A 26,566-nucleotide genomic window follows, 5' to 3' on the forward strand; every position below is an offset into this window, starting at 1 on the left:
TGAGCTGAATTAACAACAGTTATTAACCTAGGGTGCTTCAGTGCACTTGTCGTTTCAATTTTGCATTACTAGGTGAACTGAATCAGAATAGTTACTTTTCCTAGCCAGTTCTCTTTACCTCATCAGAACTGGCTAATTAAAATGTTGTCCACCTCCAAAAATGTCACAGTTACTGTTTATGAATTAGGTTTTCAACTCAATTCGTTGAAAAGGGCACACGGCTACTGGTGAAACTGTCTCTTGAAACGATATCTTTCTTATTTACTTTTATTTCATTCATAATTGACTTTCTTTTATCCAGCTTTCTCATTTTCTTACCGAACAACATTACCACAGGCACTGCTTGATAAACATCTGAGGCCATGGTTGGGCTGCTCTCCACAGAATTTCTTAATTAGCTTTAAAATTGCATGGTAACTTACTGAAGATATTCAATTCATACCATTGTGGTTATAGGTTCAAATCCAAGTACTAGGTAAAATTTCACTCTGCCACCCACAATGTGCAACAATTTCAGTTGTTTCTCAGCCAGGAAGCTGGGTGGGAAATTTTGTGGAGATGGTGTGTTCTGTGTTCAGTCGATCACCCTTTGAAAACCTAGAATCCTATCCAATGAGAAAATCACATTGGAGCTCAAAGAAAAATCAAGAGGCTATTCTGCTAATTAAAAAGCTCGCTGGAAATAAATGTCATAAATTATAAAACACTACAAGAGGCCATTTAACCTACCAAGTCTGTGCAAAACCTTTGCTAGAACCATCCAATCAATCTCACTCTGCATACTTTTGAGCTCTGAAAATCATTTCTTCTTTCAACGTATTTGTTAAAAATAGCTAAAAATTAAATCCAGAAGTATAGATTAAAAGTAGATTGCATTCTGAAATTGTATTTTACAACAGATAAAGTAGACAAAACAAATTCACACAGAAATCCAAACAGTGTCATACAGCACAGAACAGACCCTACAGTTCAACCATCCAAACTGACCAAAATCCCAAACTAAATCAGTCCCACCTCCTTGGTTCTGGCCCATATCCTTCCAAACCTTTCCTATTCACGTACTTATCCAAATATCTTGTAAACACCTTAACTGTGGGTGTTCATTCCACACGCAAACTACCCTCCGAGTAAAAGATTTGCACCTCATGTCTTTTTCAAAATCTTTTACCTCTCATCTTAAAAATGTGCTCCCTCGTCTTGAAATCCCCCATCCTAGGGAAAAAGACACCTTTTTTTTTCAAAATCAACTGCAAGAAAAGTTGCCTCTCAATCTCCTACACTGTGAAAAAGTCCCAGCCTATCCGACCTTTATAACTCAAACCTTCCATAGCCAGTAACATCCTGGTAAATCTTTTCTGAATCCTCTCCAGCTTAACAATATCCTTCCTATAACTGGGCGACTAGAACTGGACACAGCATTCCAGAAGAAGCCTTGCCAATGTCCTGTACAATCTGAACATGACATCCCAATTCTTGTACTCAAAAAGTTTGAGCAATGAAGCCAAGCTTGCTAAATGCCTTTTTAACTGTCTATTTGTGACGCAAACTTCAAAGAATTATGCAGCTGCACTCCTAGGTCCCTCTGTTCTACAACATTACCCAAGGCCCTACCATTAATTGTATAAGCCTTACCCTCATTTGTTGCATGAAAATGCAATACCTTGTATCTACCCAGATTGAACTCCAACTGCCATTTTTCAGTCCATTGACCCATTTGATGAAAATCCCTTTGTAATCTTAGATAAACTTCTTCACTATCTATTATGCCACCAATTTTGGTTAAAAATCACAACACCAGGTTAGAGTCCAACAGATTTATTTGGAAGCACTAGCTTTCGGAGCGCTGCTCACAACCACCCTATGAAGGAGCAGAGCCCTGAAAGCTAGTGCCTTCAAATAAACCTGTTGGACTATAACTTAGTGGTATGTGATTTTTAACTTTGTACACCCCAGTCCAACACCGGCACCTCCAAATCAGGACTACCAATTTTGGGGTCATCCGCAAACTTATTAACCGCGCTGTCTATATTCTCATCCAAATCATTTAAAGGTCGTTCTGCAATAATGTGCGTTTTGTTAATGCATGTTTGCTACAACGCAATTGACAAATTGGCGACATTGTTTCTACAGCGTGAACTTTTAAAGCATGTATTGGTTATAACGATTCCATCCCCATTAGTTTAAGTAATGCTGCTATTACACTATTTTCTTATAACAAGGGATTACACAAGAATGGAACGACCGTGTCAAAGCAAAACTGACTGTATATAAATGACCAAAGAGGATCCAGAACTGATCCCTATGGAACAGTCTTCCAGTCTGAAAAGCAACCCTCCCACCACTGAGTCTCCTGCTGTTAAGCCAATTATGTATCCAATTGGTGAGCTCACCCTGAATACCATGTGATCTAAATTTACTAATTAGTCTACCATGCTGAACCTTGTTGAAGGCTTTAATAAAGTCCAAGTAAACAACATCTACTGCTCGGCCCTAAACAATTTTGGTAACTTGCTCAAAAAGATCCCAACTATTAGCAATTGCTAATATAAATTTGCAAAATTTGACACAGCTGAACAAAGATATACACAGCCATATAGTACAATTTAAGGTTTTAAAGTGTTCCTTGGAAGATGTAGAAAATAGGGTTGCAAATTGTGATCAAATACATTCCTGGGATGTCTCATTACATGACTCAGTCCCACATTGCTGCCAAGACATCCGACGTTGTGACACACTGCTTTCCAAATTGCACAAAGTACTCACTGTCCAATTGGATGATTCTTTATTATCAGCCTAACACGGCCTTTTTCAACCACTTTCAATATTTTCAGATCTAGTAAAGAAAAAATGAACAAAAATGCTCCTGATGGTTTTTCTCTGGAGATGCACACAATAGTGTCCTGGAGATTGAGTCGTCAGGGATTGAAGATCAATATGAGTCCTCAAGGGTTGGCACTTTAGATGAGAAATTGAGAGGGCAGAGCTGCCTGAGGATGGTACAAGGGTTCATGGCAAATTGCACTACCATCCAAAACCTCTTCACCCCATGCTCTCCAGTTTGTCCTCTTGTCCCGTGAATGAAGGACGCCAATCTCCTTTGCGTTAATGATACCTTGCCATCTTCAAATGCAACAGGAAATGAAACAAAGTGTTATGGACCCAGCTGACGTTATCAGTGGACAACTCAGATGCCAGACCCAAATGATCTTGGTAGATCATAGCTTTGGTTTTAACTTAATGAGGTGGTCTTTCAAAGCAACAAAGCATCCAATATTGTGGATTTGGTTTCAAAAGTAAAACAGAAGTTTACTGCACAGAAGAGGACGGCACGGTGGCACAGTGGTTAGCACTGCTGCCTCATAGCACCAGAGACCCGGGTTCAATTCCCGCCTCAGGCAACTGACTGTGTGGAGTTTGCACGTTCTCCCCGTGTCTGCGTGGGTTTCCTCCGGGTGCTCCGGTTTCCTCCCACAGTCCAAAGATGTGCAGGTCAGGTGAATTGGTCATGCTAAATTGCCCGTAGTGTTAGGTAAGGGGTAGATGTAGATGTAGGGGTATGGGTGGGTTACGCTTCGGCGGGGCGGTGTGGACTTGTTGGGCCGAAGGGCCTGTTTCCACACTGTAAATAATCTAATCTAATCTAATTTAATCTAATCTAAGAGGAGATAAAATAGCATAAACCAAGTTATTTACTTATGACAATTGGAAACACTTCAAAACATGCAGCAACAATCCCATCTATACAAACATCATCACTAGAATCTTCAACACCAGAGACAGGGTTCACTTTCCAATACATCTATCGATTTACTTGAACAATTTCTTTCAATTCCTATTCTTGAGAGTTTGGTAGCTTCTTCCTCGAGTATTCATACAACTGAGTTTAGTCGTTCTCAACTTTAAATAACCCTTTTAAGGCTCAAACCAAACACCTCTGGTTTGGAACTTTCAAACTAAAATTCTTATACGAGGGTAACCTATTTCCCAACAGTTCTAATCTTATTCATTTCTCTCAGAGAAACTGCTTCAGTCTCCCAATTTTAACCAGGACTTGTGCAAAGTGAAAAACAAAGGCTTTTTCTCGAAAGCAAAACAAAACAATCTGGATCCTTTTAAGTTTAAAGCAAGCTAACGCTCTCCAACATTTACTCTGTCCAATCACAGAACTCTCAGTGCAAATAAATTCCCATCATCAATGTAGGGTCTCTCTCTTTCATAACGGTTTAAACAACTATTTTAAAATACTGACAAGTTAATCACGAAATATCCTCAGACATACTGACTAAAACCGAGAGGATAGAAATACAGCATGTGCTGCTTGAGCAAGTGGTGGAGGCAGGTACTCTTGTAACAATTAAACAGCATCTGGATAAGCACTTAAAATGCCAGGGCACAGTAGACTATGAACCAAGTGCAGGTAAATTGAATTAGTAGAATTTGGTGTTTGCTGGTTGTCGTAGGCATGGTGGGCCAAAGGACCAGCTTCTATGCCGTATGACTCTATGACTATGTTACTCATTCAAATTCCAAACTCTAAAGTAAAATGCTCCCAATATATGTATCTACATATCTTTACTTTACCAAAGATCACAGGATGCCACTCATCTATTCAAATCTCGCCACTCTGGGTTCTGGTTCCAACAGATCCCAAAATAGTCCTCCACTTCCAAAATGGGGGCCCTGGGCAAATACCCTGATTTATCCAACTCTAAGGACAGTTCTGAGAAAGAGAATTCAAGAGGTTGGAGTGTTTGACAGCTGAAGGCATGGTCACCAACCATGGAGTCATTAATTATCTGCATAGGTCAATGACTGAAACAGGCAAAGCCCAATTATCCCAATGGCTATAGAAGATTAAAGAGATAGGAATGGGTGAAGCCGTGGAGAGATGTGAAAACAAGGATGCGAATTTTAGAGAATTTTACATTTAGTCTCTTGCTTAACTGGGAGTCAATACTGGTAAAACGAAGGTGATAGGTGCGTGGGTCTTGGTGTAAGTATGGACTGCAGAGTCAAGTGATCTATTTGGGAGCAATGTGTAAAAAGGGTAAAAATGTGAGGGGGGCTGGCAGGACTGCACGAGAATGATCTAGTGATTGTAAAAACAAGACTGAGGTTTACAGGAGGAGATGAACTGAGGCAGAGTAAAGTTGGATAGGAGGTAAAATTAGGTGGCCTGGGTGGCAAGGCTTATCTTGGAGTCAAATATAGACAATAGACAATAGATGCAGGAGTAGGCCATTCAGCCCTTCGAGCCTGCACCGCCATTCAATATGATCATGGCTGATCATTCCCAATCAGTATCCTGTTCCAGCCTTATCTCCATACCCCTTGACTCCACTATCTTTAAGAGCTCTATCCAATTCTTTCTTAAATGAATCCAGAGACTGGGCCTCCACTGCCCTCTGGGGCAGAGCATTCCACACAGCCACCACTCTCTGGGTGAAGTAGTTTCTCCTCATCTCTGTCCTAAATGGTCTACCCCGTATTTTTAAGTTGTGTCCTCTGGTTCGGCACTCCCCCATCAGCGGAAATATGTTTCCTCCTGCCAGAGTGTCCAATCCTTTCATAATCCTATACGTTTCAATCAGATCCCCTCTCAGTCTTCTAAACTCAAGGGTATACAAGCCCAGTCGCTTCAGTCTTTCCGTGTAAAGCAATCCTGCCATTCCAGGAATTGACCTCGTGAACCTACGCTGCACTCCCTCAATAGCCAGAATGTCTTTCCTCAAATTTGGAGACCAGAACTGTACACAGTACTCCAGGTGTGGTCTCACCAGGGCCCTGTACAGCTGCAGAAGCACCTCTTTGCTTCTATACTCAATCCCTCTTGTTATGAAGGCCAGCATGCTATTAGCCTTCTTCACGACCTGCTGTACCTGCATGCTTGCCTTCATTGACTGGTGGACAAGAACACCCAGATCTCTCTGAACAGCCCCTTTACCTAATTTGATACCATTGAGGTAGTAATCTGCCTTCCTGTTCTTGCCACCAAAGTGGATAACCATACATTTATCCACATTAAACTGCATCTGCCATGCATCTGCCCACTCACCCAACTTGTCCAGGTCACCCTGTAATCTCCTAACATCCTCATCACATTTCACCCTACCACCCAGCTTTGTATCATCAGCAAATTTGCTAATGTTATTGCTGATACCATCTTCTATATCATTTACATATATTGTAAAAAGCTGCGGTCCCAGCACGGATCCCTGCGGTACCCCACTGGTCACTGCCTGCCATTCCGAAATGGAGCCTTTAATCACTACCCTTTGTTTCCTATTAGCCAACCAATTCTCTATCCAATCTAGCACTTTGCCCCCAATACCGTGCGCCCTAATTTTACTCACTAACCTCTTGTGTGGGACTTTATCAAAAGCTTTCTGAAAGTCCAGGTACACTACATCCACTGGATCTCCCTCGTCCATCTTCCGAGTTACATCCTCAAAAAATTCAAGAGGATTAGTCAAGCATGATTTCCCCTTCATAAATCCATGCTGACTCTGTCCTATCCTGTTACTATTATCCAGATGTGCCGTAATTTCATCCTTTATAATAGACTCCAGCATCTTTCCCACCACTGAGGTCAGACTAACTGGTCTATAATTTCCTGCTTTCTCCCGCCCACCCTTCTTAAAAAGTGGCACAACATTAGCCGCCCTCCAATCCTCAGGAACCGACCCCGATTCTATTGAACTCTGGAAAATAATCACCAGCGCATCCACGATTTCCCGAGCCACCTCCTTCAGTACCCTGGGATGCAGGCCATCAGGTCCCGGAGACTTATCAACCTTCAGACCTAACAGTCTCTCCAACACCAAATCCTGGCAAATATAAATTCCCTTAAGTTCAGGTCCTTCAGCCACTGTTACCTCAGGGAGATTGCTTGTGTCTTCCCCAGTGAACACAGATCTGAAGTACCCATTTAATTCCTCTGCTATTTCTTTGTTCCCAGTAATATATTCCCCTGTTTCTGTCTTCAAGGGCCCAATTTTTGTCCTAATTCATAATTGTGAAAAGTCTGCATCTTCTCATCCAGTCATGAGGGAGAGGAACGGAATCAAGTTAGAAATGAAGCATTAAGCGAGAAACCCAACACAATGGGTTCAGTCTTTACAAGTGTTAAATGAATAGATATTTCTTTCAGCTTATGGATTCAGGAATATCCTGATGAAGGGCATATGTCCAAAATGTCAATTCTCCTGTTCCTCGGATGCTGCCTGACCTGCTGTGCTTTTCCAGCACCACACTCTCGACTCTGATCTCCAGCATCTGCAGTCCTCATTTTCTCACATTGGATGTTGAGCAAGAAATGTGACAAAATAAAAACCGAGAGAACTGCAGATTCTGGAAATCAGAAACAAACAAATACTGGAAAAGCTCAGCAAATTTGACAGCATTTGTGGACAGAAATCAGAAATAACGTTTCATGTCCAGTGACCCTTCCTCAGAACGGATAGAAGCTAGGAAAAATATAACAATTTCGAAATGAGTAATTACGAAAACCATTGATGAGGTGCAGCAAGTGTCTTCAGCAGACATGTGGAACTTGCATGTTTTCAGAAGTGGTTGTTAAGGGGCTGCATGTAGATGAGAAATAAGGGTATTGATCCTTGGAGACACCAAAGGCAACAGCGCAGTAACAGGAAGCAATAAGAAGCCATTTCACATGATTTTCTGGCTATGATCAGACAGATAAGAATGCAATCAGAGGAATACAGTCCCAAAATGAACAGGATGACAGTGGAATGGTGATGGACGAGAATGGCATTGTCATACAGTCAAACAGTATGGAAACAGATCCTTCAATCTAACTAGTCCATCCTGAACATAATCCCAAACTGAACTATTCCCACCTGCCTGCTCTTGGCCCATATCCCTCCAAACCTTTCCTATTTATGTACTTATCTAAATATCTTTTAAACATTGTAATTGTTCCTGCATCCAACACTTTCTCTCGAAGTTCACTCCACATGCGAACTACCCTCTGTGTAAAAAATATTTGCCCCTCATGTCTTTTTTAAATCTGTCCTCTCACCTTAAAAATGCCACCCAAGTCTTGAAATCCCCCATCCTATGGGAAAGACATCCATCATTCACTTTGTCTATACTCCTCATGATATTATAAATTTCTACAAAAGGTCACCTCTCAAACTCCTATACCAAAGTACCATCCTATCCAGCCTTTCTTCCATATCTGGCAACAACCTAATAAATCTTGTCTCGACCCTCTTTAGTTCAATAATATCCTTCCTATAAACAGGACAACCAGAATTGGACACACTACTCCAAAGGAAGCCTCACTAATGTCCTGTACAACCTCAAAAAACTTCCCAACTCCTAAACTCAAAGGACTGAGCAATGAAGACAAGCATGCTGAACACCCTTTTAACCACCATGTCCATGTATCAAAGCTGGCAGACAGGTTGAGGAAGAAGAAAGTTTACTTTTGTCATAGTAACAAAGGACATCATTTGAAACTTTGGTAACAACCTTTGCGGCACTGTGGGAGGACAGAAACCAGATTACAGGCATGCAACAATAAAATGTTAGACAAGATAGGCATAGATTTGAAAAGCAAAGACATATTCAAAAGTATTATGGATAGGAATTGGAGGTTGAATATAGGCCATTGGCTTGCAAGAATGGCCTGATCAAGGAATGAGGGGTTTAATTGCAGATTTGAAAGATAAAGAACCAGGAACTGTAGAGTAACCATGGAGTTAACATGCCATTTATATAAACGATTTCGAACATAGGAGGTATAGTTAGTAAGTTTGCAGATGACACCAAAATTGGAGGTGTAGTGGACAGCAAAGAAGGTTACAGGAGAGTACAATGGGATCTTGATCAGATGGACCAATGGACCGAGGAACGGCAGATGGAATTTAAATTTTGATAATTGTGAGGTGCTGGAAAGGTAAATCAGGACAGGACTTTTACACTTAAATGAACAAAGGGACCTTGGAGTGCAGGTTCATAGTTCCTTGAAAGTGGAGTCACAGGTAGATAGAATAGTCAAGGCAGCATTTGGTATGCTTGTGTTTATTAGTCAGGGCATTATATCGGAGTTGGGAGGTTAATGTCACTGACGTACAGGACATTGGTTAAGCCACTTTTGGCATACTGTGTGCAATTTTGGTCTCCCTGCTATAGGAAGGATGTTGTGAAACTTGAAAAGAGTTCAGAAAAGATTTACAAGGGTGTTGCCAAGATTGGAGGGTTTGAGCTATAGGGAGAGGCTGAATAGGTTGGTGCTATTTTCCCTAGAGCATTGGAGGCTGAGGGGTGACCTGATAGAGATTTATAAAGTCATGAGGGGCATGGAGAGGGTGAATAGACAAGGACTTTTCCCTGCAGTGGGGAAGTTCAAAACTAGTGGGCATAAGTTTAAGGTGAGAGATGAAAGACCTAAGGGGCAACTTTTTCACGTATAAGATGGTACATATATGGAATGAGTTGCCAGATGAAGTGGTGGAGGCTGGTATAATTACAACATTTAAAAGGCATTTAGATGGGTATATAAACAGGCAGGGTTCAGAGGGATATGGGCCAAATGCTGTAAAATGGGACCAGATTAATTTAGGATATTTGATCAGCATGGACAAGTTGGACAGAAGGGTCTGTTTCCCTGCTGTATATTTCTATGACTCTGACAGCCAGGTAGGAAGTAATTGTGGTCAGTGACTTAGCGGAAGTAGGTTGCATAGACAAACTCAAACCACGAGAGGTGATAGGAAAGAAATTAAAGGATGCAAGTTAATGACATGGTAATATGTACACACTTTCCATTGTCAACACCCAGGAAGACAAAGCTCCAGGAAAAGTACATGCGCAAAGATGTTTTTTTTAACCACTTAACTACTTTGCCATATCCAACGAGCAGCGGATGCTGCCTGAACTGCTGTGCTCTTCCAGCACCATTAATCCAGTATTTGATTTTCAGCATCTGCAGTCATTGTTTTTACTTTGCCATATCCTCAAGTGAATGGGAAAATGCTCGTATCAGCCTCTTCATAAATTCAAATTTACTGTTGCAAAACTAATACACCAAGAGCAGCTGTTGTATCAATAACTGGAAGATTGAATACTGAAGTGTTCTTGAATGCTGTCCCTTTAACTCCAGAATCTGGGATACTTCAAATTACAATTTGCATGTTGTTATCTCCATTTTCTTACCTTTCAGTAATCATGTTACCAATTAAGGCATAGTTTTTTCTTAATATTTTCTCTAAAATGGGAGGACTGAATAGTCAGCTGTCCACATGTTTCATTGGCCTTGAGGGCTCTAAGATCCTTCAGACGTTTCAGTAACAGAGGTCCAGTCTGTTTGTAAAGGATAAACTATGCAGCATCCTAACAACTATTACAAATCAGAAACCACTTGCTGAACAATAATGCAGAGCTCTCTTTGATCTGCCCAGGGCCCAGAAATAGGTCCCAGAAGTTCAGATGATCTATGTGCAATGATTCGGATAGCGCCCAAAGTCTCATCAAACTGGTTTTCAGCTTTCCTTGTATGCTGAAAATGGTAGCAAATCGGTCATTGTTATAGAGTCATAGAGATGTACAGCATGGAAACAGACCCTTCCGTTCAACCCGTCCATGTCGACCAGATATACCAACCCAATCTAGTCCCACCTGCCAGCACCCGGCCCATATCCCTCCAAACCCTTCCTATTCATATTCCCATCCAAATGCCTCTTAAATGTTGCAATTGTACCAGCCTCCACCACTTCCTCTGGCAGCTCATTCCATACACGTACCACCCTCTGTATGAAGATGTTGCCCCTTAGGTCTCTTTTATATCTTTCTGCTCTCGCTCTAACCCTATGCCCTTTAGTTCTGGACTCCCCGACCTCAGGGAAAAGACTTTGCCTATTTACCCTATCTATGCGCCTCATGATTTTATAAACCTCTATAAGGTCACCCCTCAGCCTCTGACGCTCCAGGGAAAACAGCCCCAGCCTGTTCAGCCTCTCCCTCTAACACAAACCCTCCAAACCTGGCAACATCCTTGTAAATCTTTTCTGAACTCTTTCAAGTTTCACAACATCTTTCCGATAGGAAGGAGACCAGAACTGCACGCAATATTCCAAAAGTGGCCTAACCAATGTCCTGTACAGCCGCAACATGACCTCCCAACTCTTGTACCCAATACTCTGACCAATAAAGGAAAGCATACCAAATGTCTACTTCACTATCCTATCTACTTGCGACTCCTCTTTCAAAGAGCTATGAACCTGCACTCCAAGGTCTCTTTGTTCACCAACACTCCCTAAGACCTTATTATTAAGTGTATAAGTCCTGCTAAGATTTGCTTTCCCACGTATTTATCTGAATTAAACTCCATCTGCCACTTCTCAGCCCATTGGCCCATCTGGTCCAGATCCTGTTGTAATCTGAGGTCACCCTCTTCGCTGTCCACCACACCTCCAATTTTGGTGTCATCTGCAAACTTACTAACTATACCTCTTATGCTCACATCCAAATCATATATGTAAACGACAAAAAGTAAAGGGCCCAGCACCAATCCTTGTGGCACTGCACTGGTCACAGGCCTCCAGTCTGAAAAACAACCCTCCACCACCACCCTCTGCCTTCTACCTTTGAGCCAGTTCTGTATCCAAATGTCTAGTTCTCCTTGTATTCCATGAGATCTAACCTTGCTAATCAGTCTCCCATGGGGAACCTTGTCGAACGACTTAATGAAGTCCATATAGATCACATCTGCTGCTCTGCCCTCATCAATCTTCTTTGTTACTTCTTCAAAAAACTCAATCACGTTTGTGAGACATGATTTCCCACGCACAAAGCCATGTTGACTATCCCTAATCAGACCTTGCCTTTCCAAATACATGAACATCCTGTCCCTCAGGATTCCCTTCAACAACTTGCCCACCACCGAGGTCAGGCTCACTGGTCTATAATTCCCTGGCTTGTCTTTACTGCCCTTCTTAAACAGTGGCACCACGTTTGCCAACCTCCAGTCTTCCGACACCTCACCTGTGACTATCGATGATACAAATATCTCAGCAAGAGGCCCAGCAATCACTTCTCTAGCTTCCCAGAGAGTTCTCGGATACACCTGATCAGGTCCTAGGGATTTATCCACTTTTAAGCATTTCAAGACATCCAGCACTTCCTCCTCTGTAATCTGGACATTTTGCAAGATGTCACCATCTATTTCCCTACAGTCTATATCGTCCATATCCTTTTCCACAGTAAATACTGATGCAAAATATTCATTTAGTATCTCCCCCATTTTCTTTGGCTCCACACAAAGGCTGCCTTGCTGATCTTTGAGGGGCCCTATTCTCTCCCTAGTTACCCTTTTGTCCTTAATATATTTGTAAAAACCCTTTGGACTCCCCTTAATTCTATTTGCCAAAGCTATCTCATGACCCCGTTTTGCCCTCCTGATTTCCCTCTTAAGTATACTCCTACTTTCTTTATATTCTTCTAAGGATTCACTTGATCTATCCTGTCTATGCCTGACATATGCTTCCTTCTTTTTCTTAACCAAACCCTCAACTTCTTTAGTCATCCAGCATTCCCTATACCTAACAGCCTTCCCTTTCACCCTGACAGGAATATACTTTCTTTGGATTCTTGTTATCTCGTTTCTGAAGGCTTCCCATTTTCCAACCGTCCCTTTACCTGCGAACATCTGCCTCCAGTCAGCTTTCGGAAGTTCTTGCCTTATACCATCAAAATTGGCCTTTATCCAATTTAGAACTTCAACTTTTAGTTCTGGTCTATCCTTTTCCATCACTATTTTAAAACGAATAGAATTATGGTCGCTGGCCCCAAAGTGCTCTCCCACTGACACCTCAGTCACCTGCCCTGCCTTATTTCCCAAGAGTAGGTCAAGTTTTGCATCTTCTCTAGTCGGTACATCCACATACTGAATCAGAAAATGTTCTTGTACATGCTTAACAAAATCCCTCTCCATCTAAACCCTTAACACAATGGCAGTTCCAGTTGATGTTTGGAAAGTTAAAATCCCCTACCATAACTACCCTATTACTCTTACAGATAGCTGAGATCTCCTTACAAGTTTGTTTCTCAATTTCCCTCTGACTATTGGGGGGTCTATAATACAATCCCAATAAGGTGATCATCCCTTTCTTATTTCTCAATTCCACCCAAATGACTTTCCTGGATGTATTTCCGGGAATATCTTTCCTCAGCACAGCTGTAATGCTATCCTTTATCAAAAATACCACTCCCCCTCCTCTCTTGCCTCTCTTTCTATCCTTCCTGTAGCATTTGTATCCTGGAACATTAATCTGCCAGTCCTGCCCATCCCTGAGCCACGTTTCTGTAATTGCTATGATGTCCCAGTCCCATGTTCCTAACCATGCCCTGAGTTCATCTGCCTTCCCTGTTAGGCCCCTTGCATTGAAATAAATGCAGCTTAATTTATTAGTCCTACCTTGTCCCTGCTTGCCCTGACTGTTTGATTCACTTCTGTTCTCAGCTGTACCCGTCTCAAATCGATCTCTTGCCTCACTATCTCCCTGGGTCCCACCCCCCGACCTAACTAGTTTAAATCCTCCCAAGCGGTTCTAGCAAATTTCCCTGCCAGTATATTAGTCCCTTCCAATTTAGGTGCAATCCGTCCTTCTTTACAGGTCACTTCTACCCCAAAAGAGATTCCAATGATCCAAAAATGTGAATCCTTCTCCCATACACCAGCTCCTCAGCTATGCATTCATCTGCTCTATCCTATTCCTGTCCTCACTAGCTCATAGCACTGAGAGTAATCCAGATATTACTACCCTTGAGGACCTCCTTTTTAAATTCCTGCCTAGCTCTCTGTAACCTCCCTTCAGAATCTCAACCTTTTCCTTCCTAGATCATTGATTCCATGTGGAAAATGACCTCTTGCTGGCCCCTCTCCCCCGTGAGAACATTCTGCACCCTCTTAGACATCCTTGATCCTGAAACCAGGGAAACAACACACCATTCTGCTTTTTCTCTGCTGGCCACGGAAACATCTGTCTGTACCTCTGACTACAGAATCCCCTAACACAATTGATCTCTTGGAAGCCGACGTACCCCTCGTTGCATTAGAGCCAGTCTCAATACCAGAAACTTGGCTGTCGTGCTATGTTCCCCTGAGAATCCATCGCCCCCTACATTTTCCAAAACAGCATACCTGTTTGAAATGGGTATATCCACAAAAGACTCCTGCCCTCGCTGCTGACCTCTCTCACCCTTCCTGGAGTTAACCCATCTATGTGACTGTATCTGAGACTTTCCCCCCTTCCTATAACTGCCATCCATCACTTACTGTTGCTGTTGCAGATTCCTCATTGCTTCTATCTGTCTCTCCAACCGATCCACTCGATCTGATAAGATTTGCATCCAACAGCATTTATGGCAGATATAATCCACAGTAACCCTTAAACTCTCTTTAAACTTGTGGATGAACAGTGTAGTTATCCCAGAAGGAATAAACCAAAGCTACTCTCTGAGGGCATGCAAAATGAGATGGCTAGAACCCTTTTATGGTCTCTAATATTTGGCAATTAAATCCTTACCTGCTCCTGACTGACTCAGCATTAAGATGGAAACTTTATAGTTATATGGGTGATATTGATAGGATCCTGTACTTCCAGGAATCCAAATGTTCAGACAAAGTTAATAGCATATTTGCAGTAATTCACAATAAACTGAAGGAAACTAAAGAATGTCTGAATACAATAAACTGCTGACTGATGTAACTAACATCACCTGGAAGCATCCATATGCATTAAAATTAAGGAAAGTTGCCAACTCCACAACCAAAGTGGAGGAGACTATACATTAAGCTCAACAGTTTGCAAACTTGACAAATGACAGACAATGACAAGCAGCAAAGCAACCTTGTTATAAAACTGCAGCTGAAAAGGGAAGAAGTTGCTTGCTCATCTTTACTGATGGCTTAGCATACCTTCTCAATTCTCAGAAAATTTGCCTTTTAAGCTCATTGTTCAAGATTGTCCCAAATACAGACACAACAAAGTCTACAACATTTGTAGAAATGTACATAGAAGAGTAAAGCTTGAAAAGGTGGACCAATGGGATCGAGGAGCTGCTGACAAGGGACAAATGTTAGTTCCATGTTGGATGTGTATTTTTGTCAAAGCCAGTGGAAGAGTGGTGGATACATGTTTGGTTAACCTCTCAAGGACTCACCATATTTCTTCTGCCATCTATTAGGGGAAGAGATTTTATCCTGCAGAAATAAGTTTTGCTCCAGTCACAACACCAGTCGTCATTCTTTAATTCATTCAAGCTTGAAGAAGTATGAAAATGACCACCAATCCTTTTCTTGATACTAGGCTTAATTTAAAGAATGCATCATTAAATTTGTTCATTTCCAACCTATGTCTGGGTATCTCAGCAGTCTCTGTTTATACTATATTAATGAAACCAATTAAACCAAATTAAACTAAACAAACAGGAACCGGCCCTTTAAAAGGGACACTGCAGTAAAATTATTTTTAAAAAGCCAAAATAATACTCAAACTAAATTTGTCTTGGTCTTGGGGAGTGATTATGTATCTAGCCCATAGTGCTCAATAGTCATAGAACGCTAAAGTATAACTATGGACAGTGTGTGTTCCATGGAGACCTGGGTACAAGGCAATGACTGACACAAGACTGATAGCAGTCTCCAAATGCTCTAGGTACTGAATTAAACAACAGCCTTCATTTGTGCATCTTGTGATAGAGTAAACTGAGCATCTATACCAACAACATGATCAATCTTTGGACTCCGCTGCTTTGAATCACTGAAAACCATGCAATACAATAGTTTTCTCAATGTACTTGGAATAATTTCAACAAAATCTATTCTTTCCCTCCTCATGAGCACCACTTTACCTTCAAGTGTTCATAATGTCCTTAATTTTGGTTCAAGATCCCAAGCTGCCTAAACACGAGTCTGATTTTACATAGCACTGATAACTAGCCCCAAGCAAATTCACAATGGCATTCATCCATCTTAGTCGTGAAACACAGCTGTCCACAGTCAAACGCACAAACTAAGCAGAACAACATAGCAGACACAAATCTGTGATTAATTTTTGATCATTCCAGACCACCAGTAAAAACAAAACTGATCTCTAAAAATGTGCATTATAGAAGTCAGCTTTCACATTTGTTTCAAACTTGTCTTCTTTGACTTTGATCTTGCAATGGTCTTAAATTCAATGCAAGATAAATGGTATATGCTGCAAGAAATTCTTAGGTTTGGGATGGGAATTGCTGGCCATTTGGAAGACAAGAGATGAAGAAAAGGAAAGGTAAAAGAGATGCCTAAGGTAGAAAGGTAAAAGGCAAGTTTAAGAATTCACCTAAGGAAAATTGCCCTTAAATAATAAACAACCAATTATCTATTTTAGTTACCTTTATTCTAAATACATTCAAGATCAAATTATTTAATGTTTCAAAAAAAGCAAACAATTCGCTTGAGCATCATGCTTACGCAATAAAAACCTTTTGGGTGCCTCTACAGCAGCAGTTTACTTTTAGGAGGCCCACATCATACTTAATGAGGTAAATTTAGGAAATATTTAAAGAAAACTGCTTTGAAAACAAAACTCACATAATGAAGTCCGCGATGAAACAGGATTTGGAAAGTATGTTTTGTTTTATGCTCAATTTCCAAAATATTTTCCCCAACAACTAAAGCTTAAATTTAATGAACAAAGATATTTACTCCCCACACCCTCCCTCACCCAAATTTAGTAATCGCGCTGTTGCATTCTGCTTTTAAGTTACACAAGTGATAAACATCTGCCATCAGTTTGTCTGTCACCTGCTGCTTAAAGAGCTCAGAATGTCTATGCCAGGCATTCCCAATTTGGCCAGAGGCCCACAGCTCCCGCAAGGATTCAGATCTAAATTGTAAACAGGATGCTGGCTGCCGATGGCAAGAACTACAATCAGTTGCTCGCAGGGCAAATGCAACTAAGCTGCTTTCTCGCCTGCTGGCTACATCCATTGTCTTGCCAAGCTATTCTTTCAGGTCTGCTAACAGCCTGTTCATTCACTGATGGCATCCCTTTGCTATAAGACAGTTAAAAAAAGCGACTGTGCAGATTGTGCAGCTTTGATCTCTACAGCACTTAAGAGGAACAACTAAAAATGCATCTGCATTTTATGAAATATTTTGCTGGCATGTAAGCTTTCAAATCTTGACCATGAAACAAAGCCTGTGCACAGAAAGGCAGTGATAAAATGGAGGACATTTGAACTATTTCTGAGAGGCAAATTTTATTGGGTTTGGTTTTTTAGAATATGCAGCTGCAATAAATATTGATTCTTTGCCATTGGACTGTGGTTATTTAAGTCGAACGGGGGGTGCTGGAAAAGCACAGCAGGTCAGGCAGCATCTGAGGAGCAGGAGAATCGACGTTTCAGGAAAGGGCCATTCCTGATGAAGGGCTTATGCCTGAAACGTCGATTGCTCTGCTCCTCGGATGCTGCCTGACCTGCTGTGCTTTCCCAGCAACACACTCTCGACTCTGATCTCCAGCATTTGCAGTCCTCACTTTCTCCTCCCTGCTATCTATATAACTATAGTTTCGGAGATGTGTCAGTTAGTCCAGCTGTCTCTTCAGCTCTGAAAACTGGAGCTCAAATTTCTTGGCAGTTTTGTATTTTAACTCGAGGTAATGTGGAAATTTAGTATCAGATCAGGATTGTATAATTTGTCCTTCATATTGGTGAGGGAGGAACAACAGCAAGTATTCTTGCTCAGGACCAACATCCGACCAAATAATTAAGTGGCAATCGAAGGTCTCAATCCATAGTTTTTTTTTCCTTTATACATTCATGGGATGAGGGCATTGTCCATCCCTAATTGCTCAGGTGATAGATAAGAGTCAACCACACTGCTGAGGTCTGGAGTCACATGTAGTCAGACCAGGTCAGAATGATGGTTTCCTTCCCTTAAGGACATTAGTGAAGAATCCATTGACAGCAGTCAAAGGAGATTTATACATGGAGACAAAAGGCATGGCTGAGGTCTGAAATGAATATTTTCCATCTGTCTTTACCAAGGAAGTAGATGCTACCCAGGCCATAGCGACAGAGGAGGAAGCTGTGTCAAAAAGGGCTTAAAACTGGTGTTAAACAACTGGAAAATTGACAAGGCACAAGTCTATAAAGAATGCATCCAAGGATACAAAAGGAAGTGAGAGCGAAAATTGAAAGGGCATTGGCCATAATCTTTTAATCTTCCCTAGATTCAGAGGAGATACCAGAGAACTGGAGAACTGCAGACGGTATACTCTTGTTTCAACCATTTTTGAACAATGATAGATCAATCAGTTTAACTTCAGTGGTGAGGAAGCTTCTCAAAACAATTACTTGAGATACAATTGGCGGTCTCACGAAAAGAGGTGGACCTGGAAGTGTCATTGTGTCTTTCTGAAGGGGAAAATTATGTTTGACTAACTTGTTAGAGATTTCTGAAGTGCAGCTTATACCCTCCAAACCAGGCAAACCATTTCTATACCTTCTCCAAAACCTCTACATCTTTCTGGCAGAGTGGCGATCAGAACTGCACACAAAATGCCAAATGTGGTCTAACTAAAATTTTATATAAGCTGCAACATCACTTGTCAGTTTTTATACTCATTGCCCTGACCAATGAAGAAAAGCATGCTATAGGCCTTCTTCATCTTCAGGCTTTCTATATCGGTGTGCTACTTACCAGCTCACTGGAGATCCCATGTGACTTCACCTTTTGTACCAGCCTGCTATGAGGTCCTTTTCAAAGGCCTTGCTAAAGTCCACGTAGACAACATCTACCACCGCCCTCAATCATCTGTCACTTTCTCAAAAAAAAAACAAATTTGAGACATGACCCTTGCCCCCAACAAAGCCATGCTGCTTATCATTAATCATCTATATTTTGAGTGAATCCTATAAGTAAATGTGAGTAAATCCTATCACTGAGAATCTTTTTCAATAATTTTCCTAGCAGTGATTTAAGGCTCACTGGCCTGTAGTATCCCTGTTGCCCTTCTTAAACAAAGGAACAATGTTGGCTAATCTCCAGTCCTCTTGGACCACTCTTGTGGCTAAAAAAAGGAACAAAGATTTCATACAAGGCCCTAGCAATTTCCTCTCCTCCCCCACCCAGAATTCTGGGAGAGACCCCATCAGATCCTGGGGACCTGTCAACCTCCATGCCTTTTAAAAAAGCCAAACACCTTTATATTGACATATCTCAGAATATCAACATACCCTTCCCGAGACTTACCATATACCATGTCCTTCTCCTTTGTGAACACCAATGCAAAGCGTTTATAAAGGACCTCACCCTCCAGCTCCACGCATAAATTCCCTCCCTTGTCCTTGAGTGGACCTCCCCCTTTCCCTTGCTAGCCTCATGCTCTGACTGTGTGTATAAAACATGTTGTGCTTTTCCTTAATCCTATTTGCCAGAGACATTTCATGGCCCCTTTTAGCGCTCCTAATACCTTGAGTTCTTTCCCGCTGTTTTTGTATACTTTCACGGCTCTGTCTGTCTTCAATTTCCTAAACCTTACATATGCCTACCTTGTCTTTTTGACGAAGGTCTCAATTTCTCTCATCACCCAAAGTTCCCAACTCTTACCATTCTTAACCTTCATTTTCACAGGAACATGCTGGCCCTGAACTCTAATCAACTGGCCTTTAAAAGATTCCCACATGCCAAATGTGGAATTACCATCAAATGTGTCTACATTCCTAAGTACCTGTCTAATATTAGAAGTAGTTAACCTTCCCCAACTTAGTACTTTTACCTGAGGCCCTTTATCCATAATTAACTTAAAACTTACAGACTTATGTTCACTGTTCCCAAAATGTGCCCCCACTAAATTTTGAGCACCACCTGGGTTCATTCCCCAATACCAGCTAGTATAGACCCTTCTCCAGTTGAGCTATTTACATATTGATCCAAAAAACTATCCTAGAAACACAGGATAAATTCTCCCCTATCCAAGCCTCTGACACTAAGTGAGTCCTAGTCATAGAGATCTACAGCATGGAAACAAACCCTTCGGTCTAACTCATCCTTGCTGACCAGATATCCCAACTCAACCTAGTCCCACCTGCCAGCACCCAGCCAATATCCCTCCAAACCCTTCCTATTCATATACCCATCCAGGTGCCTTTTAGATGGTGCAATCGTATTAGCATCCACCACTTCCTCTGGCAGCTCATACCATACACGTACCACCCGCTGAGTGAAAAAGCTGCCCCTTAGGTTTCTTTTATATCTTGCCCCTCTCACTCTAAACCTATGCCCTCTAGTTCTGGACTCTCTCACCCTACCTTGCGTATTTATCCTATCCATACTCCTCATGATTTTATAGACCTCTGTAAGGTCACCACTCAACCTCCGACGCTCCAGGGAAAACAGCCCTAGCCTGTTCAGCCTCTCCCTGTAGCTCAAATCCTCCAACCATGGCAACATCCTTGTAAATTTTTCCTGAACCCTTTCAAGTCTCACAACATCTTTCTGATAGGAAGGAGACCAGAATTGCATGCAATATTCCAGTAGTGGCCTAACCAATGTTCTGTACAGCTGCAACATGACCTTTCAACTCCTGTACTCAATACTCTGATCAATAACGGAAAGCATTCCAAATGCTTTCTTGACTATCCTACCTACCTGCAACTCCACTTTCAATATAGGGGAAGTTAAAAGCATCCACTACACCAACCCTGTTGTTTTCACATGTTTTTTTCACAATCTTGGCAACGATTACACGTTAGTTGCCAGACAGAAAACGGGAGGAATAAATAAGCAATTCCTGGTGTGACGCCACAAGGGCCAGTACCTGAGCCAAAGCTGCAATTTGGACGTGGGGAAAAATTAAGACTTCCAAATTATATGATGCAAAGCCAGATGGGAATGCTTGGAGATTGCAAAAAAGGCTACACAAGTGGACAGAAACATAGCCAATAGAATATAATGCAAAGGAAGTGTGAAGTTGTCTTTTTATTTCCAAAAAGAAAATGGAGAGAATATCTCTTAAATATAGAGAGATGGAGAAGTGACGATGTCCAAATGAACATTGGTATCTTTGTTCATGGCACATGAGCATGCAGGTACAGCAAACAATTAGGAAGGTGAATGGCACAATGGCCTTCAGTGCAAAGGGATTTAAATACAGGATTAAAAATGTCTTGCTGCAATTGTATACATCCTTTGTGAGAATGCACCTAGAGTACAATGTACAGTTTTGGCCTCCCTATCTAAGTAAGAACATATTTACCTTGAAGGAAGAGCAACAAAGGCTCATTGGACTAATACTTAGCATGGCAGGATTATCTTGAAAAAAATTGAGGAGACTCGGCCAATAATCTCTGGAGTTTTAGAATGAGAGGTGATCTCATTGGAACCTCTTAAAGGGCATAACAGGACATATGCAGATAGGATGTTTCAGTGGTGAATCTAAAACCAGTGGATTTTGTGTCATAATAAGGGGTAGCCCACTTAAAACTGAGATGAAGAGGAATTTCATTATTCAAAGGATGATGAATCTTTGGAATTCTTTACCCAAAGGGTCACGGAAACTAAATAATGAAGCATGTTCGAGACATGGATATAGGGATAGGGATAATGCAAGAAATGTGGTGAGGTAGACAATCAGCCATGATCTAACTGATTAGCTTAAAAGTTGAATGACCTACTTCCCCCCATGTTCCTATGTATGATTTTCCCTATAGAATTTATGTTGTTATACATTACCAGGAGTTTACTAGTAAATCCCTCAAAATAATTTCAAATATTTTCTTTGCAATCATAGTTAAATTTAATTGGTCTATGACTTTTAAGCAAGTTTCAACAACACCTTCAAAGACAATTAGTGACGGACAATAAATTCAGCCAGCAATGCTCACATTCCACGAGCGATTAATAAAACCTTTACTAAAGTCAGAGACAGTTAGCTCTTTCCCGATCTATAGAAATTTCTGCCAAATTTAAAATTAAAATATCTTCACTTATGCTCAGTTTAAAAGCAACAAATCTTTGTCATCAGTATATTATTTGTGTGCCATCCAACCTTTTTGCCATTCCTGATAACAGATCTATCTGAACTGGGAAATAGTTACTGTGAAAGATTCTGTTACTACTTTGTTCTCAATTTTCAACTTACTATTATATTTATTAAATGGGCCAAGAGCTTCATAGTTTTCCAATTACTCTTCCAAAGGATTAATTTCTCATCGCTTTGAAGTTACTCTTATGAAGTATTTCTGTTCCAGGTGGTTGTCCCTTACTCTGCTGAATATATCCTCAATCTAATTTCTTGGCTTGGAGATATGAATAGATCCAAATAACCACAGGACAACTGAAATATAAATAACAGTAGCTATGAACCATGCCAGGTCAGAAACGAGAAGGAACTCTAGGAGGGAACTTGAAAACAAAACATTTTTTATTGCAATAAGTAGCAAAACATTATCGCTAAGTACATAATCTCAAGTTCTCCATTGTGTCATCCAGTGTGTACCAACACATTTGCGCAACACGATTTAAAAGGGCAGCATAAACCTTAAGGCCAACATGGGCAGAAATAGCACTAAAATGTCCATCGTCCCGAGTGCCTCAAACCATGACAGAAATATTTAACAAAAGCATACATAATGCTTTAAATCAATAGCTTGCACATTTTCCCTAGAATAGAGTTAGCTCCAACTTTCCAGGTAGGTTCTACTGTGAAATACAAGGCCAATTTGCCCTTTGTTATGCTTTTCCATCGGTCGCTTATTCAGGCAATTCAAACTACTAACCTCAATAAATCAACTGGTTTGTTTAGTTTTGCTCCCAAAATAGAATTGATAATAGAATAATAGAATTTGGTACATTCCACAAAAGAGGAAAACATAATTCTGCAGATCAGCTAAGCGATACTTCTTTCAAAGACTTAGAGAAAAGCATTGTCAAAATTTTCCTGAACGATGATCAATTACATGTAAACCACAAGGCTGTTGAAGATCCAGTGACCTGAACCATTAATGGTTTCTCTCCACAGGTGCTGTCTAACACGCTGAGCATTTCCATCACTTTCTGTTTTTATTTCAAAGGACCTAAAGCTTCTGTTTGTGGTGTAAATCAACCCCTTAACTCTGAAATATAGATCATTGGTGTTCAAAATTTAAAATACATAGCATATAAAAGTGCATTCTAAGGCAATGTTGGTAGGACATTGAATCAGGTAAAAACATGGCAGATAGAACTCCAGGTCAGCAAACATGACATACTATGTTTCATATTATAGTTCAAATAATGGAAGGCTGGGAGATGCAAATCAGAAAGGTTTGAAGATTCAGGTTCCCAATTCTTTAAAAGAACCTCCTTAAGATCACAAAAATAAAAGTTAACAGAAAGTTGTGCTTTACAGCAAGGTGTATAGCATATACAAGTCAAACTTTAAGGAGAAATTTACATAAAAATACAATTAAGATTACAATTTCACTTTGCAATGGTGGGTGGTTGGTTTGGGGAGGTGGTTAGAAGACAGTGATGGAGCACAACTGGAAAATGGAAGAGGAAGGCAGAGAGAGAGAGAGAGAGAGAGAGAGATCTCTGCTGAGTTGGAAAGAAAAAAAAAGAAACTTACGAATAAACTTCTTTTGCATAGTTTCTAGCAATGCCTGGTGGGCATCTTCTGCTTGTAGGGCCACCGAACATTCCCTAGCCAACACAGTCCGCACAAGGTGCTCTCCGCAACCTAAGAGGTGGAAATGTTTAAAATTGCAATTCTGAGAAGGTCAAAAGTGGAGGAGAAACAGATAAGCAATGATATTACCTCTTCAATAGTATCTAATATCAACCAATGAGATGCTAAGCAAACAGTTCTTGTGCGGAAAAGAAGTTTATTTGAACCAAAAGATTTTTTTGAAAGAATGCCACTCTCGTGTTTACTGTTTTAGTTTTCTGTCAGAACTCAATTCAGACCACAACAGAATTAGTCTTCAAAAATCTAAAATCAATCTGAGTAATGGTTCTTGTACCAGAACCACAACAGAAAATAAATATACTGCTTAAGCGTGACACCACATATTCATTGGTCTTAAAACAATGAGAAAATTTTGGGGTGAAAAACTTGAAGTAAAACCACTGAACGCAAGCTTAAACATTCATTGTGTGTCACAGGAAAAAATTTTTCTCTTATATAGAACTTTCGATGGGCACGTCTTTCATGTTAGTAAATTGGAAACAGGTGCATGTAAAAGAGCACATACATTTGTTGCATTAAGATACACACGTTTTCAATTTCGAAACATGAAAGAACCTCCTGTTATAGAGCAAAAAATAAAACTCATTTCTGTTCTGTCTGCCATATGATGAAGACTTTAAAGTTATGACATTCATATTTTTTTTACACAAAAGCAAGCAGCTTTGGTTATCTTTTAAAGCAATTTGACACAAGATATTTTTAAATGGAAACCACTCTGTTCAACATATAATAGAGCCAAAAAAAAAACTTTTTTGTGCACTAAGTATCATCTTAGCAATAAAAAGAAGTTAAACAGCACATGCTAGATTTCTAAAGTCATTTGAATGCTGAAATATGCATATGGCAGTATGTTGGAACACCATATGATCTAACCATGTGCTCTTATATTTAGCAGTGTAGTAATTGGCAATCGAACCAAAGGCGAGATGAGATTTTTTTAATTTATAAAAGTAGCAAGTTCTAAACTAGGAACTCATTCCCTGAAAGGGTGGTGGAAGCTTATTCAGCATCAAAAGGAATATGGAAATCAGGTTTTCCCGACATGCTGTAGATTTTTAGTTTAAATGTCTATTGGCACTGGAACTTGAGAGGCTGGAAGGAAATTCTTCTGTTCCTCCAGGCTCACAGATGCTGTGACTACACTTGCCTATTCCCCAAGGCTTCTACATTTTCCCAAAGATCGAAGAAAACTGGCCAGTCAGTTAAATCAAAAAAGCAAATTAAATCAAAGGCATTCAGCCTCATCATCAGATTTAAAATGCCAACTTGCATCTGGGACCAGATTAGCTGTCCACCCATCTCCTCACTTCAGTAAAACCTAGAAACTGGAAGTTTGGACCAAGACTCTCAATCAGCTTCGAACTTTTATTGATCATTGAACCTTTTAACTGTAACCAACTCAACTGCTCACCCATGCTAAAATTCTTCTTCCCATGTCTTTCAACTATTCAAATGTTTAAGTAGCATTTTGACCTCAAGGTGAGCTTCAGATTGGTGACCCAATGCAATTATGCAAATCACTTGTTTCCACCTCCACAACGTCATCCATGTTTGCCTCCGTTTATCTGCTGCTGATTCCCTGAACTATACCAAGTCCAATGCTCGAAATGACAGTTTGATTTTCAAATTTATAAAGTATGCTGTTTCCTACATATTCCATTACTTGTAAAGCTTTTGGTGAACTCACTTACACAATAACATGCTCCTAAACACATTCACTGACTCTTACTTTCTCTACTTTAGAAATTCTGTTTAAAATCTAGCTTGCACCTCTTCTTTAGTTACGTTTTACAACAACTCCTGCGCAAGTCTAATTCCCAACTTTGGGAGTATTTTCACGACAAAGGCATGAATGAATGACAAACATCGATGCAGATAATGGGTAGAAACAGTTTGAAAAAAAGACACTGGCATTCTGTCACTTCTTTAACTTTCTTTGGAGGTCCATATGTTAGTAAATACAGTTAAAGGGAAATGTCTGCCTACGTAGCAAATACCTGATGTACTCACAGCTGTAGAGTATACATTAGGGCCACTTGTATTCTCTGCCCAGCACCCACAGCCATACACAGCTGCCTGTAAGCAAATCAGAAAGAGAGAGAGAGTACGAGTGAGAGCGAGTGAGAAAAAAAGTGTTGACAACTTTTCATTATATTTCACAGTTTTTCTTTGTGTTGAAATTCAATCATTTTCTTCTTCATTTTAAACACCGGAGTACTCAAATCTACCTTTTAAATTCTTATTTTCAGAATGTAGACTAAAGCTTTGGAAATGAGGAACAACTCACACAATGATCTCGTTCTACTGTATTCATACATTTAATTACTTTCACTCTATAGAATATTACCCAAAACCTACAAGCTTCTTATTCCCTCCAAATGGAGCAGGCTCTTGCAATTCATTTTACACATGCAACACTTATGGTCTGGATTCTTCCCCCAGTATAGCAAGAAAACAGTTTCCAAAAGTAAGACAAACCTTTCATTAGCCAAACTCTATTTCTTAGCATGATGCTACATTCATGGCATTGCTTTGTGAGCAATAACAACCCAAAATAACCAAACCTGAGATTCTGTGAATACCCACCCTTTGTCCAGTCAACTCCAAAATTCAGCACATCACATTTTTCCATACAGGTTTAAATGGGTATCTTTATTTGCAACATAATAGATAGCACCTTGTTCTGCTTTACAGCTCTCAGTATAATTTGACTTGCATAATTTCACAAGCAGTTTCGTAACATGAAAAGGTTTGGAATTGCTAGAATTTCCATCAGCACTTACTGAATAAAATCAGTTTTGTATCCGTCATTTTAAAAG

At 40.4% G+C, this 26,566-nt stretch overlaps 1 protein-coding gene across 2 annotated transcripts in view; it reads right to left on the bottom strand.

Annotated features, from left to right (window-relative positions):
* tasp1 (taspase, threonine aspartase, 1) overlaps nucleotides 1–26,566 on the bottom strand; it is a 104,178-nt gene that overhangs the window by 19,469 nt on the left and 58,143 nt on the right. For both annotated transcript variants that reach the window (XM_072581518.1, XM_072581519.1), the window contains exons 9-10: nucleotides 25,745–25,823; nucleotides 23,628–23,738 (exon numbers count right to left, since the gene is read on the bottom strand). In XM_072581518.1, the coding sequence (XP_072437619.1) occupies nucleotides 23,628–23,738; nucleotides 25,745–25,823 (190 nt within the window). The remainder of the gene's footprint in view (nucleotides 1–23,627; nucleotides 23,739–25,744; nucleotides 25,824–26,566) is intronic.

This window comes from Chiloscyllium punctatum, chromosome 11, assembly GCF_047496795.1.
Source record: "Chiloscyllium punctatum isolate Juve2018m chromosome 11, sChiPun1.3, whole genome shotgun sequence".
NCBI classification, from domain to species: domain Eukaryota; kingdom Metazoa; phylum Chordata; class Chondrichthyes; order Orectolobiformes; family Hemiscylliidae; genus Chiloscyllium; species Chiloscyllium punctatum.